The 26,213-nt window shown below is 41.4% G+C and overlaps 1 protein-coding gene across 8 annotated transcripts in view; it reads right to left on the bottom strand.

The window, feature by feature from the left end:
- The window catches only part of LOC108673101 (collagen alpha-1(XXIII) chain), a 112,558-nt gene extending 86,693 nt beyond the window's left edge, over positions 1-25,865 (bottom strand). For 7 of the 8 annotated variants that reach the window (XM_047879890.1, XM_047879892.1, XM_047879896.1 and 4 more), the window contains exon 1: positions 24,388-25,789. In XM_047879890.1, the coding sequence (XP_047735846.1) occupies positions 24,388-24,958 (571 nt within the window). In that variant the 5' untranslated portion in view covers positions 24,959-25,789. The other variant, XM_047879891.1, reaches the window with a different exon arrangement.
- Positions 25,866-26,213: the final 348 nt, after the last annotated feature.

Below are 26,213 nucleotides of genomic sequence, written 5' to 3'. Positions count from 1 at the left end.
GGTTGGTCACCCGTTATCCCGCCCTCTGTGATGGGGAGAATATGAAAGTGGTGACATGAGAAGCGTGTCAGAGCAAAGCACCTCAAGGAATTGAGATAAAGAGATGAAGTTATCATTGTCAGAAGACACTCTCGAGTCAAGTGAGGGCATTGGTAGAGCACGGCCGAGTGCTCCTTACATTCACCATGGCCAATGAATCAGTACGATATGCTAACAGTTCCATGTCGAACACACTCTCAAAACAAGCACCATTGACGGCAGTGTTTGTCCACTCAATGTAGAGACGCCAACACGGCTCCTATAAGAAGGCCATGGCAATGTCCTAATAACAGCACAACTATTCACGCTCACTCAAGACGCACCGTGTGTACTAACCGACGTCTTCAGAAGTTCAAGTTGAGGCACAAATTAACAACACTTGTTTGAAGTGAACGAGACTCACGCGCAAGCAATTGGGCACAAGGTTAGGCTTCTTTCAAACTCAACTCTGTTTTTACACAGATTTTTCTCTGTGACAAAACTTATTTCATGCCAGCCATTTACACACATTGTGCAAATCCCAATGACTATGTTAATTAAAATTTTTACCAGGTGCTTTTCGATTTATAATATCATTTTCAACATGATTAATCATCATAAGTGAACGCTGCAAGCTCGAGAATTCCGACCGATCGTACAATCTTGGAGTGATTTACTAAATTGACAACTTTGAAATGATCCGTTCGTTAATTTTCTACGAATAATAGTGAAATGCGAATCAAAAAATCCAAGAAAGAGACAACATGCCAAGGAGAACGTACGAAAAGTCATGCTTAGTTAGTGTGTCTATTAATTATATCCATGTAGTGTCCAACTGATTTTCATTTAAATCAAAATTCATTTCAAGCTCTCCTTGTTGGTTCGAGAATTCCTACTGTGAAAGAATGCGTTGAAATCGTAGTATTCAAATCTCGCCCTGACCATGCACGAGATTCTTCAAAAGGTGCAGCAACGGCAATTTGGGGCAATCTTCGTCGAAAGACCAAAAAACCTGGAACTCTACATCTCTAACGCATGCCTAAAAGCTGCCTTTGTACAGATCAAAGTCGCGTCATGCTCAGTTCATCTCCGACGCAACAAAAAACAAATTGCATACTTCGAGGCCCCAGGAACACACGCGATTGATCTTCCCGAATTGTTCAATACTGAGAAGAAGAAGATTGGGAACTGCGCATCGCAAACATAAACTGTCGTCATGAGTAGCCATGAAGGAGGAACGGTCCTCTGGTCGAATGTGTCTCCCTCTTGACGACACTTGAGGTCATTACGACAGTACGTAATGGGCACTTAGTGGCAGACTCCGACCCTTGTGACCAGACCCCAGCTTCCGTCTGGCGTTGCCATCGAATAACTTGACTCGTCATACTTGTACATTTTTATTTCGCACTTCCGTGCCATGAGTCGCACTGACCCGCCTATGTTAGTTGCCCCGTTAACCTCGTGAATGCGCGTGAGGTTACGAGAATTACGAGAAAATGTAACAGCGAGAACATGAAACAAAAATAGCAGCATAAATGGGCTGCTATTTTTGATAGGGAAACATTAAAGCACATTTATAGTGTGAAGAAATGGCTAATTGCGTTACCTGAAGCAGACTTACGGATGGAGAAGCATATTATTGCGATAACGGTTAATTTTTTAGTACATGATTTCCGTACGAAAAATTCGTTCCTATATGTAGGGACCTCGAGACCACGGCACAAATCGATAATGTACCTCAAAATTCGGTTTTTAAATAATAATATATAAGTGTGTTACGAATGCGGGTTGAGCTTTATATAAATAAAAATATTACCGTCGATGCCGAATAAGTCGCCAGGTTAACGCACTCGTAATACCCGCCCACCAATAATAACCATTTCACACTGGTCCGAAATACGAATATTTGTGCTCATGTAGTAAACGGATATTTTAAATCTGTTTGAATGTTGCGAGAAAACTTATATTCTATTGTGTTGCCAAAAAATATAGTTACCATAAGAGAGCGGTGACTCAGGCGTCATCGACGATGGTGCATTACCTGCATATTTGAGGAGTGAATTCGGCATCCACACGAGACGGTCAATACGCGGCCGCCTCATGCGGCTGTTGATGTGAATCATGGGGCGCGTGGCGCCTACTTCATCAATTGATAACGCCATGCAGGGCTCACCAAGTCGCTCCACATTCATCAAAACCGACAATTTTGCGGTGAGAATAAAAACTGAAATCGGACAGGAAAGAAGTGCATGGCGGCTGATTGGCTAGCAGTGACACAGGGCAATGCAATAACACTTACGCCTCGCTGCCTCCGTTCCCTGTCCCTGTCCCGCGATAAGTTTTTATTTCAGACCGAGAAGATATGAAATTAATGAACTATGCACTCTAATATTTACGCATGTCGTTTTTAATGTAAGATCGAAATTTCAACACAGAAAAACACCGATATAACCGATTAACTAAGTTCAAATGCACACCGTATTTTGAAGCTGCATCACAAAATAAGGCTATAACCATAAAAACGTGACTTTTCAAAACCGAAAAGAAATTCAGTTACTAAGATTGAACAAAGGTGAAACGAGGCCCGACAGCAACATAGTGAACTAAAATCCTCACAGAATTGATGCAGTTTTTTATTTGGAAAGAAAAATTGATCTCGCTTCCAATATCAGCTCGTTAACTAGGGACCGAAAAATCAATTAGGAATTGAAGTTTTATTCTAACACTCGGGAATGGAATTCAGAAGCCATTTTATCGAGCTCTAATTGGGCACATGAAAGTGCTATTAACATCACATCAAAGTCACGTCTGCTTGAAAAGACGTCAGATCTTGATTTTCTGGCCCATGCTGAGCTTCACGAGCTTTAATTGGATTTTTCGAAGTCAAATCGCAAGCATTTGGGATAATGAACAAAAAGGCTTCCAGCAGCTAGAGGTGCAATTTTAATTTGCAGCTTCGCTGGCGTGAGCGGATCAAGCTCGCATATGAGGATTGAAGCTTCACTGAAACGGCAGACTAAGGAATTTTTCACTAGCGGTTGCTGTATAAAGTTAGTGAGAAAAATTTGGTCCAGCAAGGTTTTCATCATGGCCATAATGCAGAAAACGTAGGGCATCTCTCATTAGAGATCTGATTAATGAAAACGCAGCAACGCCCGCCACGCCTCTATAGGGAAGTACGGCCTCAGATTTACGCAGCAAATGACGTTCTGAATGCAACAAAATGACATAAGAAATGTAGTAAAATGATGTATGGCGTATACAGCAGCAAAATGACGCATGTAATGCAGAAAAATTACGTAGGGTTGCAGCACAAGGTATGAGATAAGGCTGTGCTGAGCTCAGTACCACCCAGCCTGCCAACTCTTCAAATACAATCTGCCATCTTAAGAAATAAACAAAAAATAGTTTCCTAAAAGCTTTTCCATCGAAAATAACCGAAGATTGACAGTCTATCAATCAATCCAGTATTTTTCTTTTGGTTCTAAAGCCCTCCAGCTCTGAACCATTAGTACAGCTTCGAAGGTTTAACCTAGAAGTTGAATAATTTTCAAACTTTACTCAACTCAAAGACGACATTGTAGGGAGGCCGTTATCGAATAACATCGGTCAGCGAAAAAATTTCGTAATTTATTGGAGTTTGCGGCGACAAATTTATGACCTCATCAGGATGGCGGGCGGGGAGGGCAGGAAAGGAGGGAACGGGCGCTGCTTTCAGTGGGTCAAAGGAACTAATTACTCAGCGGTGCGGAGTGCATCCGTTATGAAGGGGACAGCTGAAGGAAGTGCTCAAGGAAGTGCTCGAGGAAGTCTGCGGAAGTCGTCAGTCAAACCAATCCCGCAAGTCGGCCCTTCCCTTTCCACTTCATGAAAAAACAATCTATGAAAACAATCGTCGCTCTCGAGTTTTATGAGCACGAATGAGTTGGAGTTTTATAATAACATCTTTAGGACAATGGAAGGAAAGCTTTCCATCATCTTCCGGTTTATTGTAATCCTCACCTCTTCCGGCATGAAGTGAATGGATTATTGATCACATTGGTGATGCATCATTAATTCTCTTAGTCTGACAGCATATATCGGCATATTCTACAAATTATTTACTTCGGAAAATGCGAGGTGTTTTATGAAAACATTTGAGATAGAGTATTTAGGGGCTTCTTAGTACAAAAAATCGACAGCTTTAACAACTGGAGATCGTTCCAACATCGGTAAACTCTTACGCAGCCATTGCGTACCAAGATATCGTAACCAAAGAATTGGTCGTGCATGCGTAAGTATATGACAGATTCAATTTCGCGTGGGGCATTGTATATAACCTCGAAAACAGGAATAACACGAGCCCAAACTTACTATATTCATAATAATCAAAACAACCACTCTATTGGAAACTCATTATCCCAGCTTTTCAGTACTGGTCTTGCTTAATTTATGGATGGTGGAACAACGACTTCGTGGTGATGCGCCGAGTAGTGTGCGCGTGCACTTGGGTTCACTCCGTTGCAGAAATGGCCTACAAATTTCTAGGAGCAGGTTTAGACACTCGTAAAAGTTTAATTGTTCTCTTAAATCTTTTCCTCAGTCGAAATTAACAAGTTTTCGGGCTGAAAGACTCTTTGGGCAGTTTAACGAGCATTGAGTGCCTCCTCATACCTTCCCACTCCCCACGCAAAAAAATTACCTCCAAGCGTTTGCGTTTTATTGGGTAATTTTGAGTTACGGGCAACTAATTAACTATTTGTAGACGAACAATGTTACGGCAGAAACACGAGCAAGCTCATATAATTAGAAATTTAACCTAATAGAACGCGAACAAGACGAATAAATGAAAATTTTTCTCACAATTTAGTGACGATATTCCTAGCAGGTAATGGTTAAGAGGCTGAAGCAAGCATGGAAGGCCGGGGTATCAAAGCAAGGCAATTGCGGCGCCTTGGCACAGCGCGCGACCTGCCCTGGTCGTTGGAGCACACGAAGGGCCTGCCAATCCCAGTTAAAATTTAGGGCAGGGAATAGAGCAGGCCGTCGCCGGCTGCAGAGCCGACGTAGAGACGCGACAGAGCAGCGATAGAGCAGAAATGTCCGCTTTAGAGACGATATCGCCAGCCGCGTATCAGCGCTAATTAGCTTCTGAGTACCTGCCCAGGTGTGCTCTGTCCTGCCGTCACGCAGCCTTTACTGAGCACCGCCTGCTCAAACCTGCCCAACGCCTGCTCTGGGGCGGCTCTGGCAGAGTACGCTGCAGTTACGCGTCACCGTTTGTCAACAACGATTTGAAAAAAATTTGTTCCTTCTCTCTCTGAGATCACCTAGACTTCTCTCTTACAATGACAGGTTGTATTGACATTGGTTACTGACATTCTCATCCTATTGACTTTAGCAACGTAATTTAGAATCTAGCAAATTCAATTATCGAGGATATATACACATCAAATTACTCACCGCTATGAACTATCTGCAAACGTCGACTGAAGCTCCGGGATTCGAACGCAGGTTCTCCGCGTCGTAGTCCAACGCCTGTACCAGTTGACCGCGCGGACACCATATGGATCTCCTTAACAAATTCGTGGTTGCGTCCTCACAAAATGAAACCTGAACCAAGGTCGCGTCGCCGATGACGTCAAGACAAACTTCAACGCTTGCAACAAGTTTTGTCGCCACAAATATTTCAATAAACCAATTTTAAGGTAAGATTTCGTACGATCGTTGGTGTGATGCGTAAATTTCAGCGATCAAGAAACATTTAAAGCTTAAGAAATTAATAACGCGGTAAGCTTTGTTAGATATCACTTTATTTACATGATGAACAACCAAATTTTATAAATCAACCTATACATTCATGTTAAATACAGAATACCCTTAATAGTAGTGTACACTGGACACGATGCCGAGAGATTCATTGTACTCATTGCAGAAGGGTTTTAAATTCCCACTGAACGACATATCGAGCCAAATAAATTTCCGGACTCAAATTCCAAAAGTATAGCACAGCAGTCAACTTTAATCAATAAGCGTGAGCTACAACAAATGACAAGCGGCACAGAACTACCTCACGAATAACTGGTCGAGGTGAGCAAATAAATAATAGCGTCTATTGAATGGAAATGACCCCTTCGGGCATTGTGATATAATTTAGAGCGTGCGACCGATGCAATGCGCGCCAATACATTGCGAATAATTGCACTGCATTGGAGAAAGTGGCGGATGAGAAGCAGCCATGTGCTTCACAAACACCGAGCACTTATCTATAAGCTGTAATGTTTACGGGCGCTGACCCTCTCTACAGCATTGCAATCGAGATGCATACATTGCGAGGGTCTGACTGAGGGGACCAGCGACGACGTCGCTTCGTATTGATGTATTTCAATTATACATATTTCTACTCGTATATAACTCAGACTTAGCCTTCCACCCTAAAGAAAATACTATGGTTTGCTGCAATTACCATTATTATAATAGTAATGGATGTAATGAGGCACTCAAGGCTCGAGCATCTATTACGAATAATTGAACTTTCTCTTCGCTTTGATTCTGTTTTGCTGTAAAGGAAATTAAGGACCTTTGAGTGAGACCGTAAAACAAGCATTTGAAGGAGCACTTGAACAAATGTTTACTTGAAACGAAAAATTTAAGTCCGTCTTTATAGGCTTGCGAGAGTAAAGTAAATTAGCTGTTGAGTCGCTATGATCGAGTTGACATGCGCTCACCATATGCTCGGGCGATATAGACGGCTGGAACGAACTGCTGGACTGTACTCAGGTACGGCCGTAATAGGACTGTAGTAAAGTACGGCCAAAATTAATATGACTGTAGTAATATGAGGTCATAATACAACTGTACCGAGATACGGAAATAAATTTAATCAATAAAGGTCCACCACAACAATTGAAGATTAAAAGATCACCGAGAATTAGCCACAATGAGCGGACGTTTACATGCAGAACAGAAACGCTAATTTCCATTCGTGGGAAGAGCAACTGCAGACGCACCCAACACCGACGCTGGCTACCTGTATACAACGTAGCAGTTTCGCCGATACTAAAATAACTAAATCGTAATTGCAGGTAAACAATGTTCCAAATGGAGATAATTCTTAAAAATTTCCGTGAATCACAGACACAAGACCATTTTCAGATCCGCTAAGAAATATTGAGTTAATTTTTAACTGAGATCTACGGTTCCGCAATAAGAAAAGCACAATAAACTTTAAAACTCGCTCACAATTCCTTTTTTTTCCACACTCAAAGAAATAAGTGAGACTTTGTCCAAATACATACGCAATTAGTGACCTTGTAGGGACATATCCTGACACAGTTTAACCCGGCAAAAGGGTGTATCTGTTCTAATTTTAGAAAGTGAGTCCCTATATAGATAATATGACTCACCGAGAGCATGCATGGGTGATTCAGGTGCCCTATTGGAAACCTAAACTGACTGATTGGGGGTAATTCGCACCGGGTAATCCTTTCAATATCCTCCATGAAGCAGAGCACAGTACACGGGGGCAAGGGTCATAGTGAAGGGATGCTCGAAAGGAATACTTGTTGCAACCAATACTTCCTTACGTATCAAAAGTTTACTATCAAGTGACCATATTATTACTAATTAATATTACCGATGAGATATAAGATACATTCAAAATATAAACATTGCAAAGAACGCTTAATTCTTGAAGAGAAGACAGCCGTAGGCATCGCCCGGTCGCAAGTCGTAGCGGGGTGCGGGCTCACAACAGCTGCCGAGCGTGGTCCAGTAATTACAGTTATTAAAAGAAAATACCCGATATTTCGTGTAATTTCTCCTGAACCAGACCGGCGCTTGCGAGAGAAAAAGCCACGCGCTTCTCGCCTCCAGCTGTCCAAGCCACGTCGGGGCACACGTCTAGTGGAAGACTTACACTCAATAGTTCAACAGTGTAAAGTAGACGTCAAGTCGCAAAAATATAAAAAATATAAGAGTCAAATAATGAGAAATAGACGGGAAACATTTTGAATAAGCCTTCACAATTTATGTCAAGGATGCAAGAACTGAAGAAATGAACTTACCAAAGCAAGTAGTGACAAATATCATATTCGTCAAGACTCGAACAAATTCCGTCTAAAATTATGCAAGAAACTCAAACATTCGCAAACCATGAGCATTTCAACACCCACATCACAGGTTTAGTTACTCTTGATGTCCTTGAATATCTAGGATACACACAAGTGAGCTAAAATAAACAACGACGACAGTCTCCTGCCGAAGTTTGGTAGCGACATTACCCCTCAGCGCAGGCATCGAAACACAGCGCGAATGCGAGCTTGAGCCTGCGACGCAAGTTCTCCTAAGAAATTCTCGCGGCGAACTTCGCGCGAGAAGTCCTTTGTAGCGCTGCGACAAACTTATACGAAAGTGCAGAACAAAGAAGTGCGGTGCAAATATCATGCAGAGCTATTTGCTCTTTGACGACCACTGTTGCTGCGCTGCAAAATGATTTATGCTAGAATTAATGCAAATAAACAATAGTTTGACGTAAATTAAGGCTAACGATTATTTATGGCTCAAAAAATCGATGTGTTTCCGATTGAGAGATGAAAATACAATTTCAAATACAATACCAGCGAGTTTACGCATAGCCATCATGTACGCCGAGTTAATATTACTAGGCAGTAACAATAAGAGAGAAAACTGAGTCGCCTTTACACGTCTTGATCGTGGCGGGACGTCCGGAGGCCAGGCGCAGTTAATCCTACAGCTGAATGCCACACGCCCTTCCTGCTCTTCCCTTCAGATTAACGCCCTACACTCAGACAAATGAGTGAGTATTCGTCCAAATAGCGAAACACTTTGCACGCCAGTGTATGTAATTCTGTCCAAGTTTGGCCCAGAAAACGAGCTCATCAGTGCCACGCGGACAAAGTGTGGCATTATTTTCACAGGTTGAATAGTCTATTTTTCTAAATGTTTAATCAATTTAACAACATCCAGGCTTCATTTTAACATTAAATTCACTATTTATTATTTCCCTGAAAACAAATTTTTTATCTTCAGGCACAAGTTTCCTTTTATGATGGGAACTAATCATATGGAAATCCAGGCTAGATAGTTTCATGCGTCCTATAAACGAAAATTAAATAAGAATCAAATCATTCATTAACATTCAATCGAACAATGTCTCAACACTCCCAAGCTGTATTGAATCCCAACATATGTTTTCATACGCGGTATAATGAGAACAATGTTTGAGGTGCCTTGAAAATGATTGCGGACGAGCAATATGGAATTTTACCACAAAATCCAAAAACAATTGAAAATTTGGTTTCCGCCCATAGTGACAGAAGTATTGCAAAAACGTATTTTTTGTAAAATGAACAGTCGTTCGGGGCAAAAATATTGCATGAATTCGAGTTTTCCGTCACATGAGACCTGGAAGAAACCTTAAGTCATTTAAATCCGCTCCTTAAATCGCATTATGAGCGGTAAGAGAAAGAAGGTCCGACAACCACACGTACCCGAAATAATGGGTTTAACGAACGCTGCCCGGCCAGTGCCCACCTTCGCTGCGTGCTTGCATCCTAACCTCAGGAAAGATAGTAATAATTGGTTCAAATATCTATGTGTTTTGTGTCCATGTAGGGTCATCCTCATACAATATGACCCGTTGAAAGGGTGTATCAGTGTCAACTGCAGAAAGTGTGTCACTATGTGAACAGTGTGACTCATTTATTTCAAGACGCACTCACACAAATAAAAAGAAAGATAATATACTACACGATTATTAGAAAAAAATTAAATCTTATTTCTCATCTAAACATTGAAAGACTTCACTGTTACTCTTGCACATTTGTTTAGTGACATTTTTGATTTGCCATGGAGCAGATTTGCCATTTATGATAAAACAATAAAATCATTTGACAAACTGGTTAAAAAAATACGCATTAGATGAATGAATAATTTCAAGTATATTATCAAAAATATCATCAAAAACAACCTGGAATTGAATAATTGAAACAGGACTTCCCTTCTTATCATATTAATTTTTCTTCATAGCGGATTTAGTTGAGATTTGCAAAGCATCAACTAGGTACCAACTTTATCACATAAAAACCGGAGCAACTCCTGTTGAACGGGAGGATCCTTGAGCAGAAAATATAAGACACCCAAGCGAGGCGTGAGAGGCAATTTTGTGGAGCAGACTACATGCATCGCGCGCCGTAAGCAATTTTCAGTTCAAACTACAAGCAGTTGCGAGTAAACTCGATTGTGCGGCAGATCTGCATCTCGTCCCAGCTATCAACTCGCAAGCGGCAAAGCAAGCGAGAAAACTTTCGAGCAGCGTAGCGACGTCTATAGAACAAAAGGAAACTATTCTTCTGAGGTGAGTTCCCGAACAAAAGAACCTCAAGTCCAACGAAGCAAACAGTAAGTGCATTTGTATTGAATTTGGAACCCCCTTCCACAATATCTTCATCGAGATAAGAATTTTACAGGGCATTTTAACACTCATCTTTAAACAGAGACATACTCACCTAAATTAAAAACTAAACAGAGAAATCGGCGAAATATTAACAGCATGTGAACTAGGATCAAGTAAACCAAATATTACAGATTTTGTAAGTAAATGCGTGCACGAATCCGCGGCGCTTCAGGGCTTGGGGGGAAACGACAAAATACGAAAATTCTCTAAAAGATTAAACTCTTGCAGAATTCTAGGCGAGTACGAGGTCTCGCAGCGTTGATATTTCCCAGATAAGAAGACGGGGAATAGTCTACAGACGCTTGTACAAACAAACGACACCCTGTAAGCGGGCACTTTTCCAACAAGCTAAACCCACTTCAAGCGATGATTTGAGGCAACAAAAGCCGTAGTTAAACACAGACCACCCGTGCCCGATTTTTGTGAATAGATTTGGTGTGTTTGCCAACGTCGCATCAATCTCTGCACAATTCAATAGAATACACTTGAACTGGGCACACCGTGTCCTACTTACAGCCAAGGTTTTATTCTCATTTAGAGGACTTCTCGGAAAGTCGCCACTGCATTTTAAGTTATTAGGCGACCTTGTTGAGAGTTATGTCTACAAATGAAGCCTGCGTAGAGGTTACAAGAATTGGCCATTAATGCAGCAACGAACTTTACTACAGGATTGTAGTATATTACAGAAAATATAAATCAGAAGAAATTGAATTTTTGATGCCCGTAGTTCCAAATAATAACCAACTCTAGAACTGGAGAGTTTTATCTGAGAAACGAAATCAACTTCAAATAACTGGTCTCATTAGAAAAAAAAAACTATTGGTGAGTCATGGCGTGCTGACCATCAAGTGGCCTCCATTAATCCTCTTATGATTCTTAGTAAGGCCCATACAGAGCGCCAAAGTCGACGAGGAGTCGGCGGATGAAAGAGCGGGCAAGACAGAACACAATCGCTGCGACGGCCGCCAGGTAATGGATGGCCTGAGCTAGGGGAGAACCGCGTGAGACTGTCTCGCTCTTCACTTCACGCCGCTGCTCTGATTTACTGCATGTTGGCCAGAGGAGGAACTCCTTTCTACATTTCGTGTACCGGGGTGAATAATTTTAGAACGTTCATGCAGGAATACAAGAAATGCTAAATAGTCCTCTCCCAGTCTTCCTGTTTTACTGTATGTTGATCCGAGGAAAAGTCTTTTCTCAAACTTCACAACGTTTCTCATCTTGCGGGATGTACATGACTTAAACGTCTCATCGGAATAAAAGAATTCTAAGTAGTTACGCTGCTTCGTCAGCTTCTTAGATGTACGAGGCACTGGCTTTGGGACTTGAAGTTTCTCAATTAAGAACGGTGACTGTCCTATGAAATAAAAATAATTTTAAACATACCAGAAATAAAGTCGAACATTGCGGTGTTAATCTCATGCGGAAATTTTGCCGTCGGATTAATACGGATTCGATTCGCTTCCAGGAAGAATTGCATGCCCAGCACTATCTATTAAAACTATGGTACAGAAGTCCCGTTCACATCAATGGATGCAACCATAACAAGGAGTTGCCTATTATTGAGTTATGTGAAGACAACAGACAAGACGCCGAACGTAATCCAGAAGTTAGACTTAGGTTGCCCGTGCCGATTTGGCGAAGCCGAACAAGGCCAATTCAATTCATTCGGCATAGAAAGTCTAACGAGACGTTAATTCTGGCATTGGTAATCTCGGCTAAATTATCCAGTCATAAGTAATCGAAGACACTAGCGATGCTGATCGATAACCTCATTCATCGAACCCTGCGTCTCTTACAGCAGATTAACAAACGAGATCGTGTTTTTTACCTCGTGTAAGAACTTGATCCTTTTAAACAAGCATTCAAATTGCATTCCATTAAAACGAACATCACAGATCTGAGAGCTGCACTCATTAAATAGTGTACGCATATCAGGATGGCATTCATGTACAAAACAAGCTGCCATATTATATATACACTGCATACAGTGCATTGATCCATACTTCTATTATAATAGGCCATGATGCTTAAAGTACTAAAGTAGTCCTCGTAACGATACTCCTCGTAGCAGCACTTAAATCTCACATAGAAGATTTCAATAAATAGATCCATTAGTGAAGCGACGCTGATACCGCACCCACCTAATCGCTCGCAACTTTCTGCGTCGAGATGAATGGCTTGACCCACCTCATGTTTTAGTGACCAGATACCAGTCTTTCTATAGCCGCTTAGCTTTTTACTACGGAGATTAGTCGATGCACTCGTTGGCTACAACTTCTTCCTGCTGTAATGGCGGCTATTTTGCATGTTATCAACCGCAGCAATCTGGAGCAGCTCATTAGCTGTTCCGAAGTTTCCTTTAACTTGTCCGAGGAGAAGCCGAACATGGAACTCTTAGCCAGGAGTTATCGCTGCCAGGAAGTCTGCTCGGAGCAGCCAACGTTGAGCGTCTCGAACCACTGATATTGAAAAACAAGAGGAAAGTATCCTAAGAGACAAGCATTCACACAATCAATATTTGAAACGCACACACTTTCAGAGGAAAAATATTAAAATCTACGTATAATTCAGTATAATCGTCTCACGCGCACGTATTTAAAATCCACTTTTAAACACGAGTCACGAAGCACGACAACCTATAAATTGGTAGAATAATCAAAATACGTACAGCGACGTCGATGATCACCGGACAGCTGACGGGCAAAACTATCCGACGTCCAAGTAACATCGGCGAGTATAGGTAGCTCCTGACACTCGCAATCGCCTGACAACGATGGGGCATGACCAACCCCTTGACAACGATGGGGCATGACCAACCCCTTGACAACGATGGGGCATGACCAACCCCCTGACAACGATGGGACATGATTGACCCCCTGGCAACGATGGGTCATGACCAACCCCCTGGCAACGGCGGGGCATGACTAATCACCCGTCAACCCTGAGGTATGAACTGCCAACTGAAAACTACGGGCATGATCTGGTACGTGACAAAGATGGGGCGTAACCGATCACCTGGTTAACGATAGGGATCTGCCAACTGTCCGGGGCAATGACAAGACAACAAAACAGGTGTTATGACCTGCCAAGAGCTGCCAATGTTCACCTTTTGAATGCTTGGATGCCACGCGAAAGCTGCTTCGAAGCTACCCCATCCGGCAGAGTGGCCGACAGTCTGACTGAATTAGCGCTGCACAAGCGCCAGAACTGTAACGCAGCAAGAGCCAACAAAAATACTATTGACAAAAATCCAACGTAGAAAGCAAGAAGCATAAAACATCACCTTGAAAATGCAAGCGAGCGAACAAATTGCAATTATTTAATAAAGAAACAAGTTGTGATCGATTCAAATTGTGTTTGTGGGACTCTATTCCCTCAAGAATAAGTGTTCAAATACAGACTCTCAATTATATGATGAACAATTATTTTTGTCTTAAATTAACTATTTATGTGATAAATAAATAGTTTAACAAATAACTATTTAAGTGATAAAGTGATAAATCACATAATAAAAAGACGACAAGCTGGAGCGAGAGACTGAATTTTTTAGCACAGAAAATTACAATACACAAGGCGATCTTGTGCAGAAATACATCATAATCATATTCCGCCTTACCACCAATACTAGGGTAAAACCGTAAAATTGATCGCTTTCTGGAACGAAATTCTCGAGCGCCCAGACAATTGAATGCTATCACAGGCAAACTCTGTCGCTCAGGTTGCAGCCTCGCCGCCAACAGTTACGATCGATGTATAGCCCCGTTGCTGGTCTGACTTCGATTCCCCGCTCATTAAATCCCTTTGATGGTACTTATCCGATTTCAGCCTGCATCACTGAGGCCAATTACCATTCTTGGAACCATTCAATCAGTGAATAAAATTCAGTAGGGATCAAAGAGATAGATTTTTATCCGAGGAGTGGGCTAGGCAAGCTATTTGGATGTCTCTCCTCAACCTACAAATAGAAAGTAAGAAAGTCTTAGGTATTTTTTCACGTGAACCAACCATCGTACGTTATCATAGAAAAATGATGTCTATACGATTTTTTAGATCTTAGTCAGAAATAAATCAAATATCACTTTGATCCATGTACCATTATTCAGAGTGAAAGGCTCACTGAAATTTGTCTCCCTCGAGACTCCTTGAAATGTCCCGCCTTCGGTATTTGACCAAAAGGCTTCCTAGACGTCAGCCAACGCAAGCAGTAATTCGGGTGCACATGCCATTCTAAAGCCACATCTCAGAATTCCACTCGAGTGCAGGCTGTCTGAATCACCAGACCCGAAACGAAATGTCAAAGCTGGCAATTGTCGCGACGATATCTTGGCCACTTGAAATATCCTCGACGACACACACGCGCCAAGTATTGAAATCTGATATGCAACCACCAAACAAAATATAACATCATGGAAACGATGTAAAGTCATGATACCATGCGTTGTCAGCTACAATAAAATTAGCTTTGAATGCCATCGTCTTCTCTCAAAAGAGATACTTTCTCTTCGCGTAATCTGATGGCAGAAGCCGTTTATGGCCGAGCTTTTATGCCAGTCTCGCTGGTGTAGCATTGAAAGAACTTTTAACGAGGCTTGTGTTGCCAATATTCCAACGTTAGCATTTCCAAGCAATGGCTGCTTACAGAGCTACTCTATCACTGTTATAAATTTAATGATGCAGCGGCGCAGACATCTTAGTTCGACACAATAGGCTAAATATGGGTGGCCACTGGATGGTCAGTGGTTGGCCGGCGGAGATTCAGTTATTATTCTCAGATGGGAAATGCAACCTTCGATCTGACCGACGCCCCTGGGAAAACCATGCACGCGATCGATGAGGTTAACAAGCTCTTAAATCGATAGATGAAACCAGGACAGCAAAATGCGTTGCCCCCTCGGTCATGACTCAGCAATTATTAACACAAGCCAAGCCGATAAAAAACAGTTAATGCATATTGAGTTGGACGTACAATTGCAAAATTATGGGAGAGAAAAACAGTAACCCACACTGGTAAATAATCAAGAATATACAATTTTTATTGAAAAGGTAAGAGCATGACGCCAATGCTGCAGATTATGATACAAATGCTTCGGTATTGCCAAGTTAGAATGCACGTACATGATGTAGATCTCGATGCAAATAATGTAGATATCAATATCGACCAGTGTAAAGAAGCTGGTGCTTGCTCGGATTCTTTTACTGGTGTGAGATACTTCCTGTATTTACGTGGACCGCAACAGCAACAATTTATTGAACACGAAACAAGTGACAAAATATGTACAAGGAAAAACAAGATGCATGTGGCACCACTTGGCATATATAATGCCAAATCTAACGGCTTCATACAAACGATCAGTTCGTTCCGTGGCAAGTAACACTTTGTGGTAAATCTCTGATCCTCAGAGCACGTCCGAAGCTTTCTTCGATGATAAGCTCGAGACACACGATCTCGAGTCCTGCCCACTCCCGAGACACGCGACTCAACACATTGGAAATACAGGTACTTAGAACTGACCGAGACTAATCATTTGCGATGATGTCGATCTTGATGCACAGATGCACATGATGTAGATTTTTATGCGCGTGATGTAGATCTCAATGCACATGCATTATGTAGAATGTAGATCTTCATGCGCGTGATATAGATTAGATGCACGTGATATAGATCTAGATGCGCATGATGTGCATCTTTACGCACGTTATGTAGATCTCAATGCACATGATGTGCATCTTCATGCGCGTGATATAGATCTAGATGCACTCGATGTAGATCATTATGCGCGTGATATAGATCTAGATGCACATGTACATGTACATCTAGACGAACGTAAATAAGTAACTCATGACACGTTGGGAGAGACCGACACTAACAATCTCCTGACCGCCCATATGAGACCCTCCTTCCCATCTGATCCATCGGAGTCCAAAAGAACACCCTCGGCTGCCAGCATGGGAGCCGTCGCAACCTGATCCGCTCCGCCAAAGATCAAATGACAGATGCGGTGAGCAACATTAATATTCAGCTGCAGCAAATCGAAGATTAATTTCAGTCCGTACATGGCGACCATTCAGTAAGGGCAAGAACTTTTGACTGGGCAACAGTCATGTTGAGGGGAATTTCAACTCGTTTGGAGTACGTAAGGAATAAATTCAAGATTTCAGTTTCATTTTTTAAATCAAAAGACAGCTGAAATATGAAAACTTGAGAAATAAATTACGTGTGATGAACTAGAGCGTCAATAAGCACACATTGGAATTGACATAAAATGAGTGATTACGAAAGTCAAATACGGTGCCAATCATCGGGGCACGGTAACTTCCGGGCCATGTCGCCTCAAGAAATACAGCAGAGAAATGGCAAATCAAGGGCCGACGTTCGGCTGGTCATGATTCATGTTATGGCTGTAGAGTCAGCGTTGATTGGAGCGTGAAATAATACGAAGTTTCTCTTCCAAAACTACTGTAACCCATCCCCGAGTGCCGAGCTCTATTGCATTTTTAACTTAAAATTGCAAAGTCGGCTTCCGTATTTTCGCGAGATTATGCGATACGGGTGATATTAATGGGATGAATAACGGCGACCAATTGAAAACATTTAATGGCCACAGAATTAGAAGCGAAGATTTCCTAAAATATAAGCAGGGCCGCTCGTAAATTTCAAATTTAACTTCTGAACGTCGTTCAGTCAACACTTTGATTAAAATCTTGGGCCGCCGCGCAAGAAGCACAATATGATATTCCTGACATGACGCCGGGTCTTTGATGACAAAATGCGCTACATCTTAATAGGAAGATACGACGCCGGGCCGGGTACAAATAGCGGCATCAGAAACGTGTTTGCCGCTACAACGGGGAAATTAGCGACATCACTCAAAGATCAGGGCCATGCATTATTGCAGTAACTAAGAAAAATTTATGAATTTGGAAATAAATGTTGTAATGGCGCGGTAAAAACGTACAGTAAGCATATGCAAAGCTAAAAGCCAAGAGGCGGGAAGGAATATCTCCATTAAATTTAATTAGCCGCATAATATGTACAGAATCGTAATGCCGCCTTCTCACAAATAATATTGGCTTTCATTCGGCACACAAATCGTCAAGAACAAATAAGTTTTCCAGTTATTCTCACTAATTTACATTAAAAATACAATTTAGCATTGTTTTTGCAGAAGGTACCTACTCATATATATTTATGTTCCCTAAAAGAACAGCTGGCACAATGATATGCTTTAATGTTTAGAGTGCACCACGATGAAGAGCTCGAGCAGCATTGAAAGTAACACTTACTACCAAGACCTTAGTAGGGTAGTCTGAATATCGTTGTCTGGGCGGCCAGCAATATCCCGACCAAGATTTACAGAAGTATTTTAGCAGCTATAGAGTCGTGCAACGCTACACAAGGATGAGGAGTTGACTCACGCGAAGAGGTTCCTCAGCTAGAACAATAAGTCGTGCCCTCTTCCACCTCTCAAGTTCTGAGTAAACACTCATGAGTCTCATCCCTTTCATGGTCGCGCTCGCCAGTTCAGCCCATTGATAATGAGCCAAATATTTTAACAGGTGCCGAGCTCTTGAGCCTAAAAAGGGGGCCGCAATATAGCATTGTCTGTGGCGGAGGCCTAGCTTCATAAAGTTTAGCAATATAGTTTAGACACTACTCACTCATAAAATAGGAGCCTGGTAACGAAAAGTCTGCATAAACTGAAATTGTTGCAACCAAAATCACTTTAGATGATATAAATTTTTAGCCGCATTGACGACGCTGAAAAAGCAGAATTTCAGAAAAAAATACCATGATATAATATTAAAGATGATAGTTGCAGGTGAGAAAAAAAAGGTTGAGTCAAAGTCCAGCAATAAAAAATGAACTCGATGATGGACAGCGCTTACTGAAATCACAAGCCACGGCTGGGTTATTTCACATGCAAGCAGACCTTTTCTTCTAATTCTTGACTTAGGCACGCTGTATGGCGGGCATTTAGCGCAAGTGCCACCCTAATTAGCCCTTAGCTCTTGATGCCGCCTTTCAATCTCGGGTAAGAGCCGCCATGATCTCAGCCCGTCCTTTAATAAAGCACCAACTATTTTCTAGCGGGAATATAACAAAAAAAATGAGCGCGGTATTTCATTCCCTGGAGAATACGCGAAAAAATTAGAAAATCGCTCAAATTTTGAGGCGAGCATTTTTTAGGACTTGTTTTCGTAGAAATTCGCTACCTGAGCTGCAGCTTTACAATATTGTCAATAATCACCATAACAGCAACGTAGACGAGTCCGTAGGATGGAATTTGCACCATGCAAAAGCGCAACCATCGACCTAGGAATAATAACTAATGAATAAATGTTTTTTTCTGTCATTATAATATGTGAGACACAATTGCATGGCTCAACCTTTCTGGGTGTAATATCCTCATATGCATCGGTCAGCTTAGTCATAAATTATTTATAAGCCGAATAAACGCCGTCACGAACTTTCACGGCAAAGTAATTTCTCAATTAATTAAACTGAACCGTAAATTAATTTCCACAAAAAAATTCGTCTCATCACGAAAGCCTGCCTCGCGCAAACCAAACTTCATTCAGCCTCGTCATATAAGGGAAATTCCATTCCAACGGCAGTCATTTGCAGACGAGAAAGCGCCAATCAAATGCAGCTCTGGATCCCACCCGAGAAAATCATGCATACAAATCCAAGGCTCGCGCGAAAAAAATGCAAGTCAAAAAACAGGCAAGGTCTTCCGAAACCGGAGATTTATGAAGCAAAGCATACCAGTTGCTAGCTTTGATTGAGGAACGTATTGTTAGGAGGTTGCTGGAAAAAAAGCGCAAACTTTCACCACCGCAACTCCAGTCAACAATTAGCGGAAATTGCTCTGAAGAATCGTCTGAAAAGTGCCGAGCAAACATAGAGGGAGCAGCTCACTTGTGAGCAAAAACTCGGTCGTAGCATGAAATTGTTTTCCGGTGGGATCAGGCCGCGGCCGCCGCCCCTAGCGTGTAATGAGGCAGGGCAAGAACGCTCCCTCATTATGCAGACGTAACAGACGCGGGAGTCGCATCTTACTCAGCAATAAAGCCTTTTTACTGCAATTATTGATACATATTATCACGGGCGACATATTTGAATACCTATAGGACTATCCAATAGAAATAAGTTACGTTATATTTTCAATCTAAAATCAAATTAAATCATATGTATTAGAATCTAATAACATGAAAACTTCTTGTCTGCACGGCTGTAATTGCTGATCGAAATCAGATCAGAAAGAAGCAGGTTCTTTTACTATCTCGTCTATATTCCAGCAACAATTTAATCGAGTCTTCGCTAAGCGCCGCGGCCCATCCATCAACCTGAAGCCTCGATATCACACAAAAAATTGGCGCCGAATAAAGCCTTAATTTATGGTAAGAATGAAGGAAGATGTGCGCAGAGCCGAAATTTCGGCCCGTCATAAATTTATGAGCAAGAATGAGGGTCGGTTGGTCCAGTCTGGGAGGAGGAATTATGCTGGATTTCCTTCCGTCCATAAACCATCAGCAGGCAGCTGCGATTGCTTATCACGTCAAAATGGACAAGTTAATTTCAAAACAAACCAAACGAGAGCGGCACCGAACAGGAGACATTACTCACAAACACACTGGAAAAAATAAAGTTTAAAATTGTTCAAATAATGACATACTTTCTTACCCACAGCACGGGCAGATCGGACGTATCACAGATACACCCTTATGCCAAACTGAGTCCTGCAGGATGACAGGCACAAGGGCAAAAGGTGTATATGAAAAAGTCTCGCATTACTCCGTGCAAGCCTCGGGAGTTCTACAGGACGATCGTAAATTGTGGTTTCCCGGCCTGGGCTTGGCAGGTTCACTGCAAATACGAAAATAATTTTCACCACTCCAGATATATTGGAATCGGCATCGGCAAAAATCGGCCATTTTTTGAAGGCATTGACACGCGACGAAAATAGCCGATGCTTCAGCAATTCCTTGCCAAAAAATTTTATTAGGATATTCCATTAATACGCAAATAATTGCGTTCAATTTTCAATCGAGTCAATGGAAGAAAACGTTTGCGTTACGTGTAGTATCTCACATTTAGAAACTCGACAGTTTCTTTGATTAGGAAGTTTCGGTTAATGTATTTCTTCTTATAATAAATAAAGAGGGAATAACAGAAGTCACTTAGAATTCCTGTTATAACATCGTGTCACGCTGTGTAGAACTGAGAAAAGTATCGCAAAAAGAAGTGGCATCTTCTTACTCAACTGCAGACGTAGAAAGTTAAGATGAAGAAGGTAGACTCAGAAGCGATCGCGATTCAGTCACATTTTGCTCAAGTTCTTTTTTCTAATTGGAGCACCTACAATCTACATCCCGCGACGACCATCAATGTTATTATAAAAATGTTCAAATCAATCATCAAAATCAATGTTCAAAAAAGCAGGTGAGCGAAATCGGCAGAAATATGCCTACGTTATAGTATGAAAATTACAGGTACAGCAATGAAAATATTACAATCGCCTCGTGCATAAATAACCTCGATGAATACTGAATGCTTATGAAACATTTTAGGATTCAGTGATTCAACTTGAGCCGTCTTCTGATCCGAATGCATGGTATCGTTTGTTATTCAATGCATTTCTCTTACCGCGTTTTACGTACGGTACGTTGCATTCGCGAAGATGTTTTTGTCATTTTTATTATTATTTTTTCTTGTATAATCAAGAACTGTAACGTAAAATATATTTAATATTTATACTTTAACAAATGTGTCAAATCGTTCCGGATCAAATAGGATATTCCGGTTATAGCCGAAACAAATCTAAACATTGAAAAACTGTCTAAAATCATAACAAGTTTCTTATAGTCTACAAGTAATATTAAAATTAAGTAATTTCATCGTAGATGGGCATTCTGAACTCGATCCTTTCACGTGTCCAAAATTTTGTATGAAACTGAAGTGAAAGCGCGCATTGCAAGCCAAGCAAGTTACAGCATTAATACTGCTTATGTTAAAATCAAGGCTGGACAAATTTATGAGTCATACCTACACAGTGTGAGAGAGCGATCATCCCATATCGAAAATTCGAAGCGTATTACCGCCGCCTCGCGCAAGCGACCGAACATGAATCTGCTGGAATTTCAACACAGCATTGCGCCACCTGATGTAGCGGGGCGCGTAAACACAAACCGAGAGGAACTCAATGGGCAAAAAAGCCAGGTTTTTGAGCGGCGGTATGTTTTCCATAGAGCGCGCAGGCGATGCATGATAAAGCTTGGTAAAAGGTCGCCTGGGGCGAGAGAGAAGCACCAGCCGCAGTCCGCCTGGCTACGTCTTTGAAGTTCACATCAAAGACTTGAGCTTATGAAAATTATTTAGGGTAACGTTAGAATTCAGTTATTGTAATTTTGAGGCCATCAAAGTTAGGGCATGGTTGAAATAGCACGCGTGGGCCTCTCTTTCGGTGTTAACAAATTCTGTCGCTTCCCCACCAAAATCCTGGTCTTAAGTCGGCCTCGACAGATAAATTACGCAAAAAAACTATCATTCTTCAGGAAAACTGATAATTATTCTCATATACCTTTCAGGATTGATAAGACCCACAGAAATTTTCAGGTATAACTGCAAGTAAAAGCATTCGGGTCTTCTACCGCTCAAATATATTAAATTCGTGGAACGAGCACAAAACTAGCCTTAAATACAGGGACTGGATAGAGTTTAGATGTTGGCGCGGGGCAAGTCGTGTGGACGTATAAGGTTCGTTCACATTACGGGGCCAAGACTCGACCGCCACCACAGAAGCCACCCTGACATTTGCAACAAAAAGTCGCTGCATACAAAACATCATAAATCAATCGCTGCTACCCTGCGCCCACGCTTGTGTGAACATCCATTCTTCCTCTTGAGTAGACGTTCATCTGCTCTGGCGTATAATTCTAACATATAACTGTAGAATATAGCTACAGCTTGCTGCTGCAGTCTACTGTACCTTGCTGCATGCTGCTGCTGCTCAATAACTTTCGGCAGCTGCTGCATGCATCTAACTTCTGGAAGAAGAAGTAGCTTAAGATTGCTGGTGCTCATGCATGCAGCTGCACAGACAGCAGCATTCCCATGATTCTTATTCCTAAATTATTTAGTTATAGCTTGCATTTCATGCTGCTGCATGCAGCTCTAGTTGTATCTAGTGAATTAAGAATATAGTAATGTAGCTACTCAGCAGCCGTCGCGTGCACGGTTGCAATTAGGTGTCACGACTGTGGCACCTAATTTCTATCAACTTCCAGCTGATATTTAGTTAATGATCTTATAATCGCTGCAGACATCGTTGTGATGCCTCTTCTAATCTCCGCTTGTCATTCGTCCATCTCCAGAAAGCAGATCGTGAACAGAAACATTCATTCAAATTTAACCATGTAAAATTTTTATAAAGTTCGGAAGTTTTTCAAGAGCATGCTTCTTTTAAATAATTTATTAATTACATGCAAATACTACGCTTGTCTATTTTTTAGCGTTTCGAAATTTTATTTCCCCTCTCAGGCAGCAGTAGACACAATCACACTAACTTAATTGTTTCGAGCAAGAGAAGAGCTTTGGCATGATTATGCGGTATATGTTTCGTTGTAATTCAAGGTCCTTACACTCATACTCTTGTTCAAATTACTTTGCGCCAAAATAAATCATTAACGCCTAACTCGATAAGAAAGTTACGGGAGAACGGCGGACTGTTGGAATATCATCAACTCCAGTAAAAATGTATAACATTAATTTAATTGCTAGCCAAACACATCAGCGGCAATTTCGCCTCGTCGGCACAAGCGTCACAGGATCAGACGTTAAGAAAGAAGAGAATCTTTAATGGAAAAAATCTCGTCTCAAAGTTTACAATGACCGAACTTTTCACCTTCGCGAGTCTCTCAAAACTTTTTCAGCGGCTAAGATCCCGGTCATTCTGAGAATTTTACGACTATCGTAAGTCCTCGTGTGATCGTACCTCATCATGTCACGTCCGAGAAATGTGGTGTTTGTGATAATAACTAATAATGGTTTACAAGTTGGGATAGTTCATCGTGATAAAGAAAGTCAACACAGATAGAAAGAATAAATATGTAGCGGGGCAAATATAATAATAAACATGTAGATACATGTTTCTTCAAATAAGAAAACACATGTAACGAGGCAAATTTACGGACACGAGACGAAGACACAGAGTGTTTACAACTTTATTTCAATTAAACCTAAGCTTATTATTATAATTCAGAAATAAAATTAGGTATATTATCACTAATTTAAAATGACTGAGACGGTTGAAGTAGTAGTTCTACCCCAGGTTCTGGTAGAGATGAGAAATCAACAGCAATCGTAAAAACGGCATAAACTAACGCCAGAAAATCACAAAAATTGTAATAAATTAATAAAGAACCACATGCATAAATTTTCAACATAAGCGCGGTAATACAGGAGATCTCTACAAGTAGAATTGAAAACCCGTTTCTTGCGGTATGGATGAAACATATATACACACACCAATCTGACGATGCCAAGAGCAATGAGGCGTTATTACACGTAGGTGTTTTAAGATTCACGTTTATTGTTTAATACACGTACAACGCATAAACCAACTCAAAACTGTACAAAAGCTAAAAAGAAACACAAGAAAGAGCACGGGGCACTGCACTTGGAAGGGGGCAGAGGTAGCTCATGGTGGGGCAATGAAAATTTTTCTACACGTACCTATATGTAATTGATGTCACTTGTTTGCTTAAATCGCAAGTTTACTAAAAAGTTAATCAATTTTTAGTACACGTAGGTATATGTACATATATCTTTTAAGTTTGACGATTAATACACGTAAAACGCAAAAACCAACTGAAGCAATACAGAAAAAAATAGCATGGAGGCCACGCACCTGGGGGGCAGAGGCAGCTCATGGTCGAGACAGAGGGCTCGGTGCTCGTGACGGGCGCACTGCGTACGAAGCGTCCCCGCGATGTACGGTTCTCGGGCAGCGACGTAGCCGACGAGTCGTTGGCGGAGTCGAAGAACGAGTGTCGGATCTCCCGACTAGAGGTGGCACTCCAGTCGGGCAGCGTCTCTCGAGAATCGAAGTTAGAGGACATTCCATCCGACGAAGGCATGGAGTATTTCTTCCGAACTACATCGTACACTTTAGCTTCAAAGTTGTCGATGAGATGCGTCAAGTCTCTTTCAAGTTTATTTAGCTGCACATATAGTGTTAAGTGTCGGTACACGGCGGTCACAGTTATACAAAACACCACAACCCACAGCGTTGAGCGCCACATGGATGACGCACGCTCAGTCTTTATTTTTTCATTGTCACCACAGCGGGACACCCTGAGCGAGGTAGCCCCTAGTTTAGCATCGTGCATGCTGCCGACAGGGAGCATTTTTTCAGGGTCACTTTGCTCCATGTCGTGAGTTCTGAGCAGATATTGTGCCGCTTTCTTGGTGCTAGGCATCACTGCGTGCCGGCAGATTCTCGTCTCACCAGCCACGCGTGCACGCCATGCTCGCTGCGATCACTAATCTCGCTCTAGAGCATCAGCGCGAAGCATTGCTGGCACCACCAACCTATGATATTCACGCTGATTATGCACCTCACCAACACTAATCACACCGATCTGAATTTGTAAAGTATTACTTAGGTATGTGCATGAACGAAAATTGGTATGGCTGCTATTTATGCGTGTAATACTGGGATCTGACAATGAATTATTTAAATTTATTTTTAAAAATTACGTTATTTGAGACCAACAGATCGTTCGTCTGCAAATATTACAAGCAATAGAATTAAAAAAGAAACCATATTATTAAAAATCATTTTTTGTGCAATCTACTGGTTTTTGCCACGTTAACAAAATTAGAACACCGGGTCAAACAATGGAATATTCAATAAAAATGTTAACATTTGAAAAACATAGCACGAGCTTTTATTCTAATTTTTGACGGGATTGATTGACGACGCCAATGTAAGCTGTCAATAAACGTAGAACAAAAACCCATTGAAAAGGTAATCGGTGTTAAAAAAACTCTAGAATGGCTAATATTCCATGAGTAAAATTGAACGGTATACAGGAGCAGGAGTAGGTACACCACCAAATCACCGTCACTCAGGAATTTATGGCCACTTGCATTCCATTTGATGTCTACAGAATCTTTCAATTAACCTGAAAAACTTCAAACATCATGGAATTCATATAACCACCCGAGTAATTGGAAAAGGTTACAGAGGCATGCCACACAAACAACTTTCACATGAATGGCAGCATCCTTTTGATGGCTTGGGCCACACTCACAGGAGCACAAGCGTGCTAGACCATTGCCTTCCACAACCAGTGTCGGAGATACTGAGGAGCGACGCACAACATCCACCACCACATCTATGAGGCAACTGAAGCTGGATCAGCATCGGAACTCGGAACTCGGACGGTCGGAGTCGGACTCGGAGACTCGGAGTGGCAGTCTCACATACTGTCCGCGGACCATAGGATCTAGCCACATGCCAAGACCTTACCTTAATTAATGACTCCAATATAATTCATTGCTATAATTATACAATATAATCATTTTTTTCATTAAAATTTTCGATTTCAAATATAGTTGCGAAAAATCTAGATCACGAATATCGTTTTTTTCAGTCGACAATTACTTTAACACATTAGTTCGAATATTTTTATATTTTTTACGTTTCTTGAATGTTTCACCCGACTTAGA

This window comes from Hyalella azteca, unplaced genomic scaffold (assembly GCF_000764305.2).
Source record: "Hyalella azteca isolate HAZT.00-mixed unplaced genomic scaffold, Hazt_2.0.2 contig4152, whole genome shotgun sequence".
Lineage (NCBI taxonomy): Eukaryota > Metazoa > Arthropoda > Malacostraca > Amphipoda > Hyalellidae > Hyalella > Hyalella azteca.
Note: the sequence above shows the minus strand (reverse complement) of the source record. Positions and strands in the feature narration are given on the sequence as shown.